Source organism: Brugia malayi (assembly GCF_000002995.4).
Source record: "Brugia malayi strain FR3 genome assembly, contig: Bm_v4_ChrX_scaffold_001, whole genome shotgun sequence".
In the NCBI taxonomy this organism is placed as follows: Eukaryota; Metazoa; Nematoda; class Chromadorea; order Rhabditida; family Onchocercidae; genus Brugia; species Brugia malayi.
Genome location: NW_025062479.1, coordinates 8,238,072 through 8,256,639, shown reverse-complemented (window position 1 = coordinate 8,256,639; position 18,568 = coordinate 8,238,072). Strand labels below are relative to the sequence as shown.

The following is an 18,568-nucleotide window of genomic DNA, read 5'->3' as shown; positions in this document are numbered from 1 at the left end:
GACAAAAAACTCTATAAATCTCCTTCGCGTTCAATCTTGAGCAACTCGATATCGAATTTCAAACTGGCATCGGCTAAAAGTAATAAAATTTTAAGTAAACAGTAGCAGACTGTTTATTGCTAACATAATCTACGGAGCTGATGACCGATTAATTAAAAGGCACATTACAATTTCCAAATTTATACTGAATATGCTTACCCGGAATTTTCGGCGGAGAACCGGAACTGCCATATGCCAGATCAGGTGGGATTGCAAGACGACGTTGTTCGCCCTCGCACATGTTCAATAGTCCTTGGTCCCATCCCTTAAAGCAACTTTTTGGATGAAATAGAGTTGTACTACAGTATTTCCAGATCTATCACAAATGTCACGGGATATGAAGATGAAGAAAGCGAGTTTCGAATTACCAAGTTTCCAGTCAACACTCATAGATCTCTAACACCTCATTTTCTGTAATGCTCAAACTTCTCAGATTTCTACTCCAGCACATTCATGCCCCATAGATTTAGTATTCGCATTTCAGACAGCAAAGACATTCATTGAAAATGTCCACACATGCTAATATACGAAACAATAGAATTTTGGAGGATATAACTTGACAATACCTAAAAACAAGTTGGAAAAAACTTTATGATGGAAAGATGTCATCTAGTGCAAGTGGGAGCTGGTATTTTAATTGGGATTTCCCAATGAAGCGCCAAAACGATTCATAAAGAGCGTGGTCGTAAAGCACTCACCTTAATAACTTGTCCCATGCCGAGCGTGAATATGAATGGCTTATTGCGAGACCTACTATTGTCGAATTCGGTACCGTCCTCTAACATCCCCTGAATCACTGGATAGACTGCAGCAGAAAGACTTCGTTAAGCATAACATACCCGGAAAACCCCTCACAGAAGCAAACTTACCACGTAGTGCACGTTCAGAGTATCTCCCTTTCTTGATCTTATCTCGCAGTTGTCGACACGCTTCTTGACTCCTATTTGCAAACGGGCTAATTCCTTGTCGTCGCAACAAACCATGACCAAAACTAGTACTAATAGGACAACACTGCACTTTAACATTTCATGAACTACAGTCTAATTAGATCACCTTGAAAGATGCAATTGAAATATTTGAATTTCACCAAGAATAAAGATTCATAAGCTGCTTCTGGACCAATAAATGAGTATAACAGACCAAAGCTAAAGGCTTTAAAACTATACAAGTTGGAGAAAGAAAAGCTAGCTCCATACAAATAAAAGCTATAAGTGAAGATGAACAATCGAATAAGAAAAAAAGTGGAATATACAGATCTCTAAGTTTGGTCCGAAGTCGTTCAATATAAAGTAGACAATGACACTGCAGTATAATTACTGAACACATAAAAAAACAATGCCGTTTATACATCATCATATTGTAGTAAAGAAATGCTAACACAAGAAATAACGGCACCACAGGCACCACAACAGTTCAAAAATATGAAGTCGATAATTCAGTTTCTGAAAGCATTTGACTGGCCACGAAACAAATTTGCAAAAGCAGTTCAAATCCACACGACGCAACGCAAGACGATACATGCACGTGCATTACGTATTCACAGGTTCACTACCAGCTAAATAGAAAGGAAACTTTCCTCTATGATCTTACGAAAGATTTTTGAATATAGAATGGATCCATACACTACGCATAACCAACTGCATTTATAGCGCTTATTTCCCAAACAAAACCGAAAAAAAAAAAAAAAAATTGTGATGAGCCATACTGCCACAGATTCCTTATTCACATATTTTTCTGCCCTACCACCATTCTAGTTGTTCATGTCAACTGTCTTCATAATTTCGAATGCGACTCCTTTATCTCCCATATTTCAACAGAAAAAAAAAGCATATCTATAAGTTCTTTCAGTTTAACAGTAACCGAAATGGTACAGATGAAGCCTTTTAATATAAAGATTAATGTGGAATCCTGAGAGAACCTTATAATGATGAGTAATAAATAAGTTTGGACCACGTGGGTTCTTCACACCAGTAGGTGAATAAAACTGATAGCTATATAGCTAAATTCTATAAGTTGCACATATAACAATGGATAACACATGAACAAAGATTAGGATGATATACTGTCTACATCAGTCGAGACTATAGCTTACTGGTGAACAGATATTAGGAAATTCACATAAATTCATTCACATATTTCTCCATTTCTTGAAAGAGCTTTGGCTCGTTTATTGTATGCCTGCAACTTAGTCAATGTGATTTTGAAACCAGTCATGAGTTAGCACTGTCTAACATTTGACCATTAAATACCATTTATATGTCCGAAAAATTACAAAAAATTTACATCTTTATCAGACTCGGGAAGTGACTTCCAGACAATGGCTAATTCCTTGATGATATCTTGCTGTTTTTTACCACTGTCAGCAACACCTTTTACAGCTTTCTCCTTTACAAAAAGCATCCAGCCTGACATTGACGACTGACCATTAATTTCTCGCTTCTACAATTAAACCATAACTATTGAACTTCTACACTGTTCCGATAAATTTTAACTTGAATATCGCATGTTTTTCATAAAGAAAACTACGAAAATCTTGTACTTCTACAAGTTTTTTGAACGCACTTTCCTCCTTTCCAAACGTATTTTTCGTTTTAAGCGAGCTTCTTTCAAATTCTTAGCCCGTCTGCGAAGCTCCTCTTTCTCAGTTTCATCCAGTAATTCGAATTTTGACCTTTTTTCTTCGTTTATTCGTAACGCTCCGTTAACATATTTCTGTAACCTACACTGGTTTAAAAAGAGGATGTTGTGCATGTGTAACTTTAACTCGAATATAATCTATTTTTTATGCAAAATGGTAGCATTTTCTTTGAGTAAATAAATTTCACCAAATTAATGTGATAGTGTATCACAAGCAATTACTGACAAATACCTTCCGTATAATTTTGACCTAACAACAGGTCGTTTCAGAGTAATAACTAGAGAGTGATTAAGAATTTTTGAATGGACACGAGTTCAGAATTAGAAGAAAAATGTAAAACAAACTCTTTTATCAAACTCGTCCAAATTTTTCCATTCCTTGGTAAGGTTACTGAAAACTTCTGTAGGCTGTTCATTTTTCCTTAATGCAAAGTTTTCCTTGATGAATAAACTGAACGGTGTTATTTTACCGAATCCTGGAGGAAGACGCTCAAACTTTCCATAAGATCCTGCAGCTTTTACTGCAGCATACCATCTGTAATATGTTAACATTTACTTTTAATAACTGTTAATCTCCTCTATTCCATCCCACCCAACACATGTTAGATACCTGATAGCTGAAGTCATTTCAGCCAAAGATATTTGACGTAATCTGCATGTGAACGAAAACATGGAGTCTGGGAATTGTTTACCAGTTTTACAGTTATCGTAGCAGCCCGCCAACAGCTAAAAGGTTCAAAATCGTTAATAAGTAATACCGCACGTGTAAATATAAACAGTTAGCAAGTTTCGGCCACACAGTTTGTCCCGAGAATCTGCAATACCTAGAATATACGGAAACGCACTACATGATACCCTCAAATGATAAGAGCTAATTACAGATAATATCAAAACTGCTAACTAAATTTCTCTGGCAAATATTACTATAGCATGCTACGAACAAAAGTAAAAAATTAGTTTTGACATTCGACTATAACCAGATCGCTATTGCAATATTTGAAAACACCTCTAAATTGAAACCAGTTAATAAAATCTTAAACAATCTCACTAGTAAAAAATAGCACAACCTGCAAGTACAACAACTGGCAAGATTTATAAGAATTATTGAGCACTATGTTAATGCCGCATTATTTACTCTTTCAACCGTTGTCATCACTTATTGCAACTTTATTTCGAGAATGTTATTTTGAATATCTGAAGCAATCGAGATGCACCAAACAAATAATAATGCCCAAAGAAATTTCGAAGTTGTAAAAATCGAATTGCAAAAGTGCAACGTGCATTGTGACATTAAACGACACCGATAAAATTAAAAAAGAAAAGAAAAAAGTTGGTTAAGTGATTTCTGGAGCGCTGTCATCCCACAAATGCTGTGAAACCTCCGATTGAACTTACAATACAGCCGAGTAAAGATAAGGAAAAAAGTTCAGAAAATTGTGCAGATTAATGTACGTGTACAGTATATCTACGTCTACAGTTTCATTCATTGCTAAATGCAGTCAAGGGATTTTACTTATAATAAGTAATCTCTTTTCATAAGTGCTGAATGGATATTATGTATGTTCCGGATTTAATTAAAGTCCAACTACAAAATAAAACTCTGCATTAATTGTATTATAAACACTTACTGTTTCATTGAAAATAAACAGTAAACAATGTAGTGCCAAACAATATGAAATTCACTAGATACGTCAGTGATAAACTGAGATACTTTGGAAAATTCACATTCGACTATTGTCTAGGACTCCATCAACTGGAATCATGTGAGATTTTAATTTATTTGGTATGGAACTAAAGTACACAGCACTAGAAAACAATCAGTATTCTTTAAAATAAGCAGGTCTGATGATCTAAGACCAAAAGTGAGGAAGTCCAACATTCTCACTCTTCTATTCGACAGTCGTCCTAATCCATCCTACACCACAGCCAGCTAATTCATAATTACAACCTTCGCCTCTATAAACCGGAAAGATGGAATTCCAAAAAAAGAACACCCCCGGCGCAAATTAACTAAAATTGACTTTGTGCAACGCTGATAGGGGTCTTAATGAAATGACAATGCAATTGTGGCAATAATCAATACAGTATGTTACAAAAGCAGTTAATCAAATGGAGTGATGTTGTGAAAAAAGGAAGAGAAAGTGGGAGATGTTTGAAATTATATGTTCGGAAAACGAACATATAATTTCATACATAATAATAAAAATAGGAGAACTAGATTATTACTGGTGTTATTAGCTTTTCATTCACAGAAACTCATACTGTTTCAAAAATTTTAATTCTAAAAGAATTGGTAAAAATAATGATGTGAACAAAAGAGATCGTTCAAAGACCTTATACATAAATGATAAAAAAAACATCAGAAGTTGATGTATAATGGTGTTTTAATAGCTTACGTAACATCGTAATAAAAACTGAAAGGAAAGTTATCCTTTGATGTGAAACTTTCGTAATAGTAATAACCTAGTACAAAAGTAAAACTCATAATATAGTAACTTTGCTAGGAAGTGAACCATTGAATATGGAAATGAAGAAAAATAGAATGTCTAGCTTGTCACTGGAGAAATAAATAGAATGAAATTTTTTCTGCAGGTAAAGGATATGCAAAGCCATGAAGTTTGAAACGAAATGATTTTATATTTAAGTGAATACATTTATACAGAGATCTTGGCAGTATGTATTTTGGAAATATATAAGTCATTAAATATTAATGACCAAAAAAGACTAACTGTCGGAATTTCTGCATAAATATATTGTGCAAAACACTGGTAATACATTTGTGCCGAAAGTTCGTTAATACGTTCTTATTCCGTACTTTAAAAGTCTTGAGTGATACTATTAACTATCAGAATATGAACAATGTAGTCTACTTAAAAAACTCAGTAACTGAATTAAGTAATACAGATTTTATTTATGTAATAAATATGCAGTAAGACCAATAAATATTAGAAGTGAAAAGTTTGGCCAAATAGATAATGGATAGATAATGTGGTTATAAATATGAAAAGGGAAATGAAGTGCAATTTTAGCACAGAATAGCCATTTAAATCGGTGTTATCAAACTATAACTTTCTGATATATGTATTTTGCGATACGGACATGATATGAATGAGTATGTAAAAGGGAAAAACTTGTTATAATGGATGTTGTTGTGGTACATGTTGTTGTGAATTATGGATATTGTCAGTCGGCTGAATGTAAATTGATTATGTGGTCGGTGATGTGTAAATTATTAGCAAAAATGTTCGATGAAATGTACAGCAGATCAAGTACAATTAATCATTTTTTATCACTGTAACATATTTCACAGGGCGTTTTACGCATTATAGTTTCATACATTGATAAGGATGAAATAATTAAGTTGCAGAAAAATCAGTAGTATGTCTTTTCTCAGCTAGATATGTGTTAATACAAAGTACTTATGCTCTGTTATCAAGAAATCTTGAAGGCAAGAACAAGGTATCATTGATGAAAGAATTTGACACTAGTTGAAAAGGATATTGTTGAAAAGCACCATCAACAAATTGTGATTGGACAAGCATTTCCCGAAGTGGGCGGTGCGGGAAAGATTGAAAGATGGTGCACCAATAGACTAGTCTTGTCCGGATTGATGGCACTGAACGAGTTGCTTCTGCTTTTCCTTCCTATTGGGACCTACGCTTATATTTCCGAGTCATGGGCAATGCTCACGTCTGATCGGCCCACCTCACCAAAATGTGTGGACATACCCAGAAACTTGACGCTTTGTTACGGTATACAAGTAAGTAAGCAGCACAGAAAACCATACCCTTCTCATCCTTCCTTCGCTTCCCTTCTTTTATTAATTTCGTTACTTGGAGCTATACGATCACTATTTATGGTACAAAAGAAAAATGACCCTTCCTCCGTTGGTTCTCCTCTAACACTATCTTACCACACTGTTGGTAATTTAATCGAGAAATTTCAGTACTCAACAATGCGTTTACCAAATTTGTTGGAGCATGAAACAGTGGATGAGGTGATAGAACAAGCAGCTCCATGGATACCACTGCATCGATTAAACTGTCATCCGGATACACAGGTCATTATCTATTTAATCCATCTGGAACATAGCAGTTCGGTTCGGTATTCACTGCGGACTACTTTTAATTAACTGTGTTTCAGCTATTCTTATGTTCACTGTTTGCACCTGTTTGTCTGGCAACATTGGACCGCGAAATACTACCATGTCAGTCCTTATGTACTGCTGTCCAACAGGTCTAATTTGTCTTAAATTACTGAATTGAGTAATCCATAAGAAGAATAGGGAGTGGACATTGATGCACTGAAATAATTTGCAGGGATGTGAAAGCAGAATGAGGCAGTACGGTTTTCCATGGCCAGAAATGTTATCCTGCAATAAATATCCGAAGGACAATGACATGTGCATCGGGGCTGTCTCGGAGAAGGCAACAAGTCTGTTTTCACTTGGCTACTTCTAGTGCGCGACACATCTATTGCATGTCCTCAGCAGACCTGTCCATCACTTATTTCAAATGAGATTATGAAAGTGGGTAATGTGTAATGAATAGTTGCCTTTGGGGATTTGTTGGAAGAGCTCAGACTTGGAATTAGGAGTTAGGATCGGGGCTGCTAGTGACAGGGTGGGCAGCAAAGGCAGGCGCAATATTACTAAAGGTGCCGCGTGTCGATGAGCTGTCAGGCGGCATTCTTTCATCGTTCAGCGATTGATATCTCAGCTCGTCATATTTTCAGACCTTAGTGATACGTGTTCATCGTGCAGTCAGGTCAGCACATACGAGAATATACTCGATCATTATTGTCGATCTCAAATAGGTTTCTATTTCACATTCTTCATTTTCAAAAACCTTCTCTTCTTTAGTTTCATTTGATCCTCTTTGTAAGCCTCGTTTTCACTTTTCGCCTATTATATGATTATTTTTCAATTTCTAAATGCAGTTCTATCCTGTTGTGGTGTGCATCTTAAAAGAGTGCCTAGCTTTTTGAAATATGCACTTCTAGCATAATGAAATTGGAACGCTCTAACTAACAAATGAAGGTTTGAGATTTTCACTAAATACAATACATTAAATAATATCAGAATTACTGACTTTATTAAGAGAGCAACTCCAATCATTTGTTAGTAGTTTGAAAAAGAGAAGATATTACAGTAGTGAAAGCACGAATTGGAGGCATCAATAAATCATACGTGAGTGTGCGAAAGGCACGATCGCTGAAGAGATCTGATCGGCGCAGGTTCTTTTGTTTTCAGAAATAATTTCTGCAGTTTCTCCACTTAAAAATGTTATCATTTTACCACCTTTAAGACGTTGTTATCATCCATTCCATATTTGCTTTCCAAGCAATGAAGGCCATAGCACTCTTACGAAAAGGATACAACCAAACAATGGGCAGTCCTAGACTGTATTAGAGGAAATGAAAAGAACTGTTTACACTTAAATCAGAAGGTGTAGTGCTTGGGAAGGATCTTTATACAACGGAGGTAATACAGAATCAAAAAAAAATAATTGGAGTTGACTACCAGAATCAAGAAAATGAAATCATGGCAGAAGTAATCAGAACATGTTATCAAGTAGCGTATAAGGCATTTTAAGTAGTAGGGGAATTAGTGATAAAAACTTGTAATGGCAGATTTATTCAAAATCAAAATTGAAATTGTAATAAGAATGAATCGACCGTTCTGAATCGTTCTGAATTCATTTTAAAGTCTTTTTTATACCAAGTAAATAAAACATATACATTTGCTTCTTTTGGCAGTTCTATACAGGGGTGTAGTCTACAGAAAAAAATACCATACTTATTCAGTAAATCATTTTTTAGATCGGTAGGCCGAGATACGGTCATTCATTTCTCTGCCAGTCGCGGGTGTCCTTGCCATTTTAGCGCAACAGGAGATCTACGTTTTCTCATCATGGCTGATCAGAATGACAGAGGCGATTTTATTGCAAATCTGATACTGCCCTGGAGAAATACCGACAAGGTTAGCAGTCTCCTAGTGGATGAGTCATGATTGAGTTAATACAAAAATTCACGACAGCTCAAATGATTATAGTATCCGTGTTATGATCAGATTATCGATGCTGTTAATCTCGAAAAGTAAAATACCTTAGAATATTAATATCGATAGTATGATATTCCGAAATAATTCACTTGTTCATTTTTAGCCCTTCAAGAGAGCCATTCGAAGCTTCCGTAAGTTGAACTGCCAATCCCTTGGAAGGGAAATAAGAGAAAGTGCCTATCGCCGAAGCCTTCACCGTAAAGGCTATTGAACATTATTATATTGCTTTTGTGCACCTTATGTCCACGAGCTTCTTATTATCCACGAAATCAACCTATTCAGAAATTTTTTTCCTTTTTCGTTTGCTCGTACTTATTTTCGTCATGCATCTAGGTAAAAAAAGCATTCTTATATCGCGTTTTACTGCAACACTGCAAAAATTTGGCACTCCTATTAGTTCATTGCTTCATAACTATCTTATCTGAGACATGACACTGTATAGTGAAATAGTCTATGTAGGCTTCATATACTTCCATTTCCTAATTAATAAGTGCAGCTATGCATGCGATCTGCAAGTTATGTTCTTCGTATCATTGTATAGATATATGTTCCCGTGAGCAATTAAAAAAAAAATATTTGACTTGGTCTACAACAAACTTTGATATTTATTTGGAAACGATTCAAAATGAAGAAAACAGAAACATATGAAACGAAGAACACATCCCAAATTAATTTTAATGACGAAGAGCTTTCTTTATAAAAGCACCCTTTAAAATTATAATTGCAGCATAAATAAACAAACTATAATATTCCAGAAATGTAAAATAATCTTATTATGATAGTAAAGAACTACAAAAATACCCGTGTGTATATATCATGGAGTAGTCAAGCAATTAATTTGTAAACGGCGAGAACTTCTATTGAGATAAAACCGTATCTGGTGAATATTTTAAGTACTTCAAACCTGTAGGGAGAAAACATAAACACAAACCGACGACTTATTTATTTCTAGTATCGAGTTTACTGTACTATCATAAAGATGTGGTGAGATATATGCTTAGGAAGTTTATGCTGTTATGGAAAAGATAGTCTTTTTTCAAGAGATATTGTATGAGAAGAGCAAAGCTGCTTCTTTGATTCGATTATTTCAGCACAATGCAGTGAAACATCAGTATAATTAAAATTTGTAAGAAAAAGTCACCGGACTGACAAAATAACAACTGAACATTCGTTATTCTGCGTGAATTTCATGTAATCCTTAAGCTCTGGAACCCCTTCACTTCCGCAATTCATACATGAGATGAGTAAGAAGAACGGCGGAAACCGTTCAAGAAACGCTCGTTAATCCGTTTCATCAGTTCCAATTTGAACATTGCTGGCCGGTTAAGATTTCACGGTTGGTCGTTGATACATGCGAAAGAAGCGATCGTGGTGACATGTGCATTTGTTATTTGTGTTTGGTTGCATGGTACGATGTGCTTGGTACATAGGAAGGCAGGTTAAAATGTCTTTTTCTGACTTTTTGCTTATTGGTACATTTTGAGATGTTAGCAAAGGCTGTATGTTATGGAATTGGCATAAAAATTTTTTGATAGTAGTACAGGAATTTTGTCAAAAAAGTCCAAGAAGCTACTGCAGTGTTGCTGTTGTGTTGTAACTGAGATATACAACACTGTTAATGAAGTTCAGGATATCAGTAATGTCATCGAACGATGAGCACACTATCACCAAGCATACCAGTTCATCGGCCGACTGCAACGATGTGGAAGACTTCACAATATCAATTTCATCAGTAACGGGACACAGATGGGAACAGAGTGTAACATTGTGCGAGACAGTTGAAAGTTTAAAGGTAACTAGTCCTTCTGAATATTTTGAAGCTACCGCAGTTTGAATCAGCTCTGAAATCTGTTAACTAAAGTCCATGTGAGATTGTGGAGCCTGTTTGGGACATAACAGTTTTGTTAACGACTTTGTTTTGTATAAAGTAGAAGTGCTGGTTATCCTGATGTTTGTAAATTATAGAATGAAGCCATGGCTGATCTCCTTACCTCATACAACTTTTATAATATTTTCTTCAACATATAACATTTGTCTGATAAAATGTATATCATCTTGCAGGCTGTTTAAGCTTCATATATGTAATTCTTTCTCAATCATTGTTTGTTGCCCATTTGTTCCCCATGTTACATACAAAATGATATTCATAAAACTTTATCGCTCTCATACGTATTTTCAACATAACTGTCTTAATTGGTTATAACTATGTTAGCCTCAGAGCTTGCGGATTTTAGATGAAAATCTGGCATCGCACAGGCCTCTTCCCATATCATCAAGGTCTAATTTTTGACGATTTATCGTTATCGGAATTGTGTGGACAAACATTGCTTTATGACCTTGGCATCCGAAAAAACTCGCTAGTGCGTCTAGTAATCATCCCACGATCGGGACCTTTGGCAGTAACAGTTCCTGAAAAACATGCAGTAGTGCCATGTTCTGTACAATCTGAACAGTTAGTTTTCTGTTTCTTAGTGTTTTTTCATATTACACTTATAACATAGTGAGCTTTTATATAATTTATGGGCTACGTAAAACCTTACCAGCAGTGTGCTTAAGCACTTTCAAAAATTTGAAATTCTAGGTCCTTATGGTTGCAGGAATAAGGGAGATTGTTGGGAAGGATTACGTTTCTTTGATGAACAGAATTTAGATGAAAATCGTCAAACTCTATTCCGAATGTGTGAGCTGCGACGTCAGATAAAACAAAATGCTTCAGCGAAATCGATTGTAAGTGCTAGCATAAGTTTCACGTTAGTAATAAAGTGGACAATCAATTTCCAGTGGCCAATTAATTATTACATAGGTTAAAAACGCGAGATTTCTGACCTCTAATGAATTTAATGAAAGAAAAGCGCGGCTACTACTTAAATTTGCGAATCAGATTCTAGGAAAAGCATGTCCTTTCTGCTCCAGAAGATACGAGTGCTAAAGAAAGTTCTGCTGGTGACACAGAATGTGATGACGACAAAAGCTGTTCTTGCAATGGTATCAACTCTTCTGCGAAGGTTTTATTTGAAAAAAAAATGTCCATTTAATGAAATAGGACTATGTGTCATCTGTAATTAGAAAAAATTTGTAGTATTAACGTAAAAAATACTTCAGATTTGCGAAACTTCGACATTGTCGGGAGCAAAATATGGAGATAGAAGAACTCGTCAGAATCCTAGCAAAGGTTTATTTTCAAACGTTTTAAGGGATCCATAGTAATCTGCTTCTTCAGTTTTCTTTTATTTAGAAGAGACGTTAAAACTTTGCCATAGTGAATCAGTTAGTAGTTCTGCTCGTGACCAGCTATTTATTATGATGCAACCGCGTTCCATTTCGCCTGTAGCAGACTTGAATACTCATTCTGAGGATGGATCCGAGTTCTCTTCTGGTGTGGTAGTCAGTGATCTCAGCAACGAATTCAAAAGGTATTTTTTATACTATATTGTATACTTATTCCTTGCTGAACTGAATGCATAAGAAATTCAAGTTAACTGCTGTCACTCTATTTTAACCTTCCTCCAGCGTCCCTCTCTCCTTACATTTCAGTTCAAAGACGTGGTCATCAGCAGTTCCATTCAGAAGAATCTAATTCTTCAACCAGGCGTTTCTAGATTACGTGTACGACGTAAACATCATGGAGTGAGTAATGGATCCGCAGCTATTCAAAGGACTCGAGCCAGAAGCAAGCCAAAAATACCGCTTACAGCTTTTTCTCATCACCACCGAGTATGGTATTCCTTCTTCTCTTTTATCAGTATTTTCTTCACTTTGTTTACATTAAGAGGAAATTTCACTTAAAGGGCTCAGATGTGACTTCAAGCGATGATGAGCTTCCAAGTCGACATATAACTGAAGCAAACTTTTCATGTTCCTCATTCCGTCGTCCTTCAGCTGTTTCACGAGCGCAGAAAGTTCTTATTGGGTACCAGTCGCAACAGCGTTGCAGTATATGCGCTGTCAAATTGAACAATATTTCAGCTGCATTTCAGTGCAGGTAAGTTATACTCCAACAATATTGTTCTGTTTTATTAATATTACATCTGTTTCTACTATGTTTTCAGGTGCGGTAAAACTTTGTGCGCTCGACATCGACCTGCTGGAATGCATACATGCACTCGCGTTCGTAAACTACAGGATGTCAGCGACTAAAAGCTTAAGTTTAGGTTGTATAAAAATGTTCATATGTTATTTTCAATAATTCCTGATTTCAGAATCATCTAAGGAAAGTAATTTCATTTCTTTTTCAGTTTTATGAGGTCACTGTGAGGTCGATGCAACCTATTCATTCCACTAATTATTATTGAACTTCCCGCAGTAGTGGAGCAAATATTAACAGCTTTGTTCCTTAGATCTATTTTGTATAAGCTTTTGAAATTAGATTAATCAATAATATTTGCAGGTTGGCAACTTAGAGTACCAGTCCAATACATGTCTCACTCATTATTCCACTGCATATTTTTAAGAGTTACGAAGAGACTGCAAGTTGCCATTGCTTTTCAACAACATGTGTAAAAGCACGTGTTAGTTGAGTTGGTTAAGCCATTTTTCAATATAATATTTCTCAATTTATGAGGAAACATGCGATGTCCCTGTAGTGTAAAACAAATCTTAAGTTTGGAGTACGCTCTATAATTCTTGATTGATAGTGTCTTTTTGAGTTTGTCAGCTAGCACTGATTTGCTCTAATACATGGTTCTTGGGAGCACGAACGTTGGATCGGGAACCACTTATTTTCAAGTTATTTGGATAACAGAAAACAATTGTGGCTGTTATTTACGCTTGAATAAAATTCCGATGATGTTTAAAAGCTGCATTCGCCTCTGTCATCTAAGCACTATGATTCTTGAACGTTTCACCCAGTTTTTATATTTCTGGAATAAATAAAGTTCGGGAAATTATTTTCAGTGCAATATGCTAGTAATTTCCAGTATTGGATTACGACGCTGTTTACAGATTACTCAAGACGCATATAATTTCCTACATAATCAGTGGTGGTAGGGATTTCAGGGTACCTCCACAATGTTTTAGATAGGCCAGAATGTGCAACGCACTTTCTGTTCCCTCCGAGATCTCCAAATTAGGCAAAATACAACCTACTACTGGTTTTGTATGAGTAAGTTTACTGCGCTCTTGTAATGTTGATGTGAGATTGTGTAAAGATTAAGAATGTCGGTAGTCATTCATTGCCATTTCTGTAACTGAATTAGAATGTATGATAGTTGTACGGGCATTTCTTCGTATATTAAGGTACTTGTCAGACTAGAGACTACTTTCTGGAGTCGTATAGAAGCTCAGGTTTGCAATGTTACCTTAAGGAGCTTTTTATGAATCAAAAATCACTAGAAGAGATCGTTCAATTTTCGAGGCAAGATCTCTGCTGTGCTACTGACATCCCACGAGTAATATTACATGTGGAATGTGGCGAACAGGTTTTGATTCGTCACTTTAGCCATCACTGAGGAAGAGAGCAATTAAAATCTATGCATCTAATTTTTATCTCATTTGTTTCAATGGGAAAGATCATTCTCAAGCAATCATCAGCTGACTTTTAACTTTTTCCTCATAGTAAGGAAAAGCACGGCTTCTCAGTTCATTCATATAGTGACAAGTCGCCAGGTAACTAGATGAGCCAGCGAGCGAAATTTTGAACACAAAATATGCCCGGACTTGAGTGGATGGCAGTAATCAATCTCAGTATTTCTTTCCACACAAAAAAGCACGTGGAAACAAAACCATCTTAGGTACTCGGAAGTGTATTTTTCTCTACTCACTGTATGCATTACAGTGGTGTCAGATCTTACCTATATCAGACCGTGATTTTCAGAATGACAGCTGAATCACTTCTATAAGTGGCTATTCTGCACTGGAAAGTTTAAAAGAACTACCACCTAACTAGCATTTCTATGTATATTCAGAATTAAAAAAATTTACATCGATCAAATGGAAAAACCACAACAAACAAGCCAATATGACTTAATGTTGACTCGGAGGTTAAAGAGTAAGACATTAAGAGTACAAGGAACTACATGTCTCACACAGCATTGCTACAAAAGTCAATTAATAGATTAGTTAATATCAAGTCTTACAGCCAAGTGAAAAATAAAAATGTTATACTTGCACATCTCTTTCCTAGCCTTTTAAGAGACAAATCGAAATTCATTTTCTCTATTCAAATAAAGTGCTAAACTACCCCACTACATATGGTGGATTCTCACGTTCTCGATGACGTTTTGTATCTCTGGCCATTTTCTGTGTATGCTTTTGAATGGAGTGGAAAATGGAGCCCAATGAAGTCTACGTTTACGGCAATTACTGGAAAGATGTTTATTGGCATACGAAGCGTAGACTGCAATGTGCACCACCCTTCTCGATTTCGACCAAGACAAATGTTTGCTCCATTATCTTTCTGGAGACCACAATAAAGGGTCTCCTTCTGCGAAACGAAATTCGACAGGATGTGGAATAGTGCAGAGAATACCCGTAGAATGATGCCTCTCCCCAGTGAGGAGAACACTTCCCTCATCAATGTCTCCGACTAAATTCTTCATCCTTTCATATTCAAAATTCAAATCAATTTGGTTAGGACAGTTAGCGATGGGGCAGGCCTGCACCCATAATTCTACCGAATCGATCCAGTCTCACCGCAAACAGCAGCACCACCACTCTCACCCAAGCAAAGAGACACATGTCACTTTTCTATCCGTCGACACACCTCCCACTGCCTTTACTCTCTGATCATGAGGCGGTGTAATTGTTGTCGGATCAGGATGGGTGTTGAGGGTTGTTGGATGTGGCATTCGGGCTGCTTGTTGTTCCCGCACGGGACCCAGTTCAAGACTGTTCCCAATATATACTACTAATGCTGTTTCTCACTCTCTCTGTGTGTGTTCCTCTTCTTCTCTTACGAGACACATTGTTCGACTTGGCTCATCCGAAATTCGAAAGACTAAGGCCATGCGATGCGCTCTTATTTGTTTTGCATATTGGGCGGTCAAAATTAATTGTTTACCCGCAGTAGTGCATATATTCAACGTTACCACTCATTCTTTTTTATCAAAATGTTCATTAAACAGTGCTCACTTTCGTAGGACTCAACCTTCCTTATCAATTTCCACTTTTTAAATATTCTCCTTTTCCTTCTTTTTCATTTATATCTTAATCATCTACCGGTTGGTTATCTTCTGTTGGCAAGAAGAGATTAGCAGGTGGTTGCGAACTTATTTAGTGATTAACGATGTTCCTTTTAAGTAGTTGGTACATGGTGACGAAGCGTTCTGCACGTGGACACATCACTGGATCTACCACCGATAAGAAGTTGGATTATCCGAGTTTTTCGTTTTTCCTACTTAATGTTTCATAACTGGTTAGTAGCAGTGGATCAAGTAGTATTTCCGGTAACTATATAGCAGTGACTTTAACAGTCTGTTGTGAGGTTATACAGTTATCATTTCAAGACTTGAATATAAATGTGCATACTGCTACTGCGTAGGTTCATTTTATGAAAGATTGCAAGGAGCTAAGGAACATTTGGTATTTATTGGTTCATTTCTTGAAGCGCTTTATACTTTATTATTCAACAATGCAATACTCATCGATACATGAGACATTCCATTGTTGACGGCGAATCTAGAAACATATTGTCAGATCAGTAAATTCAAAAGCTGTGTAGTCCTTTATTTCGTTATTTTTGTTATTTTTCTATTTTTGTTATTTCTATATAGTTATTTTTCTCTTGGTTTCTCCCACTTCTGTTTTTGCTATCAACAGATGTGATATGTGGTTGGTGATTTATTTATTTCATCTGGCTTACGAAGATAAATTCACCATCACATTACAAATGGTTCCAGAGTAATGTCGTTTCTCTTCTTTTTTCTTTTTTGGTGATTTCAAATGAATACAAATTAACAACAAAAAGATAGTACAAATGGATCATTTTTTTCCATGTCGCTGATTCTTATATATAAATAACTCAAGAGCCAATGAGATATGAGTGCTTCCCTTTAAAGATTAAAGAAGGGTTTGGTAGTCGTCGTCTACCTGCAGAGATACATAAGTAATGGACGGTCACGGGAATATTTGTTGTTGCGGGAAGTATTTAACAATGAATCAAACATCCTATTTCTTTTTACTTGTCATAGTGATGGCGAATATTTGTTAAACTTCATTATAGAACCTTCGTTATTCCTCCACTTGTTATTTGTGCAGTGTTAGTGACCATGAAGTATTTCCGGTTAGGAATAAATATGCCTGAATGAACGCGACATTGATGTAAGTAAAGCGATTTTATGGAATGACGAGTTACTGGGCACGGCCACATCATTTCTTCTAAGATTATCAGAAAGCATCCAAGGTATATGAGCTTGTTAAGGTAATGAGAATGAGTAGTGCCTTGAATTTTAAGTTGTATTGGACAGCCAAGATAACTTAAAGTTAGTTACTTTCCAAGTGTAATTCGAAGAATGTTAACAATGTTGCTTAAAAAGTCACCTAGCACTCTGTCACATGTTATTGTGTGTTGTTAACATGATGTTCTTCCACTCTTTCTCTTTCTGTTTTAGTGCAAAATTATTTTTTCCATTACGTAAGTTAAAAAATATTACACCTAAGGAAGTAGTCAGTAATTTGGTTCATGCTGTCCTCTAATGATGTGCCTCTTTTAAAAGAAAGTTTTGGATGTAAGTCCTCAATTTAGCAATCCATTTACGGATTAAGTGCCCACTATTACTATTACTGTTATAGCTACCAATTTGTACACAATATACCTCATTCATTTTACATATGACTATTGTCTTGATGTAGAGATGTGAATAAGTGACAGATACGAATGTACTTTAGACAGTGCTCGTGAAGCACGAATTAGCGAAGTTCTGTTTCTTATATCGCCAATCGTATATTGTGTAGTAATGATAACAAATTGATTTAAAAAGTGCACAATTTATCATTTCATTGAACACTTTCTCTATTACGTCAGTTTTTCAGATTTTTTGCCATTTATACTTCTTTAATTTGACCTAGACGTGGTTGGATGGTACTTTAATTCAAAAAAAAAAAAAGAAGTTGGAATTTACTAGGTTATTATAATATGAGGAAGTCGAGGCAAATAGTCTTAAGTTCGATGTCCTTTGTATTACTTCTTTCATTAGATGGCACGTGCTAGTACTGTATTTTGGGGTATATCGGTGGTCTTGTCTTCCGTTACAGTTCGCTGTGTCGATAGCAAAAATCGTCCGTTTAGATCCAGAACCATGTTTTGTTACGAAGCTGTTGCTATTCTTCATAGCTCAATAAAATGCAACAGATTTTGTGGATGTATGTTGCAAACTCTATCATTGAAATCTGCCGAAAAGAATGTGTTGAAAAATAATAAAAGTCAGCTATATGGAAATATAGAAAAAATTTCAGTCGAACCTCATTACTAATTCCTCTTTAAATGTTACTTACTAAAACTCATTGGATCACTGAATGAATTCTCATATTCTTTGGGATAATTTGCTATGGTCATACATGGAAATGGTAAGATATCGTATGCAGTGTTTTCTGCTCAGCTATTTAATTAGCTTCTGTCCTTTGTTTAGTAGAGTGAGATTTAAGTTAGCTGTTTAATTTGATTTAATCATACGTCTATGATTGATTTGTCACTGTTGCCTTCTGTTTTGTTCAATTTCTGCTGCTGAGTGATTTAGCATTCGGTACGGTTGCATATCATGTCGATTGATTGTTTTACTACTTTCTCCTAATATCATCGTGTTGGCCAGTGCGAGTGATTTTCCTGTATCCTACGAAACGAATTGTACTCAGTACTTGTAGTCTCATTGGTTATGTGCAATTTGGTTGTTTATTTTC

The 18,568-nt window shown here is 35.8% G+C and overlaps 4 protein-coding genes across 8 annotated transcripts; 2 read left to right on the top strand and 2 right to left on the bottom strand.

The window, feature by feature from the left end:
• Positions 1 to 11: 11 nt before the first annotated feature.
• Bma-fkb-1 (Uncharacterized protein) lies at positions 12 to 1,064 on the bottom strand (the record flags this gene model as incomplete). Its single annotated transcript, XM_001898876.2, has 4 exons — positions 12 to 73; positions 199 to 304; positions 738 to 827; positions 909 to 1,064. 4 exons carry the CDS (start codon positions 1,062 to 1,064, stop codon positions 12 to 14), a joined length of 414 nt encoding a protein of 137 aa, XP_001898911.1.
• A 1,099-nt stretch (positions 1,065 to 2,163) lies between these two features.
• Positions 2,164 to 3,829, bottom strand: Bma-hmg-5 (Uncharacterized protein; the record flags this gene model as incomplete). Of its 2 annotated transcripts, XM_043074098.1 has the most annotated exons (6): positions 2,164 to 2,217; positions 2,323 to 2,478; positions 2,602 to 2,751; positions 3,022 to 3,211; positions 3,287 to 3,402; positions 3,812 to 3,829. In XM_043074098.1, 6 exons carry the CDS (start codon positions 3,827 to 3,829, stop codon positions 2,164 to 2,166), a joined length of 684 nt encoding a protein of 227 aa, XP_042930032.1. The 2 variants fall into 2 exon arrangements, with proteins under 2 accessions (XP_042930032.1, XP_001898912.1); XM_001898877.2 differs by lacking the exon at positions 3,812 to 3,829 and having other exon boundaries at positions 3,287 to 3,348.
• A 2,457-nt stretch (positions 3,830 to 6,286) lies between these two features.
• Positions 6,287 to 8,948, top strand: Bma-sfrp-1 (Uncharacterized protein; the record flags this gene model as incomplete). Of its 3 annotated transcripts, XM_043074095.1 has the most annotated exons (8): positions 6,287 to 6,436; positions 6,623 to 6,736; positions 6,820 to 6,912; positions 6,996 to 7,110; positions 7,411 to 7,491; positions 7,827 to 7,911; positions 8,497 to 8,656; positions 8,841 to 8,948. In XM_043074095.1, the coding sequence occupies 8 exons, from the start codon at positions 6,287 to 6,289 to the stop codon at positions 8,946 to 8,948; spliced, it is 906 nt and encodes a 301-aa protein (XP_042930029.1). The 3 variants fall into 3 exon arrangements, with proteins under 3 accessions (XP_042930029.1, XP_042930030.1, XP_042930031.1); XM_043074096.1 differs by lacking the exons at positions 6,287 to 6,436; positions 6,623 to 6,736; positions 6,820 to 6,912 and having other exon boundaries at positions 7,011 to 7,110; XM_043074097.1 differs by lacking the exons at positions 6,287 to 6,436; positions 6,623 to 6,736; positions 6,820 to 6,912; ... (1 more) ...; positions 7,411 to 7,491; positions 7,827 to 7,911 and having other exon boundaries at positions 8,588 to 8,656.
• Positions 8,949 to 10,376: 1,428 nt separating this feature from the next.
• Bm7734 (Uncharacterized protein) lies at positions 10,377 to 12,874 on the top strand (the record flags this gene model as incomplete). 2 transcript variants are annotated; one of them, XM_001898879.1, is made up of 9 exons in its annotated part: positions 10,377 to 10,529; positions 10,972 to 11,189; positions 11,335 to 11,464; positions 11,626 to 11,742; positions 11,840 to 11,909; positions 11,973 to 12,150; positions 12,337 to 12,451; positions 12,526 to 12,719; positions 12,787 to 12,874. In XM_001898879.1, the coding sequence occupies 9 exons, from the start codon at positions 10,377 to 10,379 to the stop codon at positions 12,872 to 12,874; spliced, it is 1,263 nt and encodes a 420-aa protein (XP_001898914.1). The 2 variants fall into 2 exon arrangements, with proteins under 2 accessions (XP_001898914.1, XP_042930028.1); XM_043074094.1 differs by having other exon boundaries at positions 11,958 to 12,150.
• Positions 12,875 to 18,568: the final 5,694 nt, after the last annotated feature.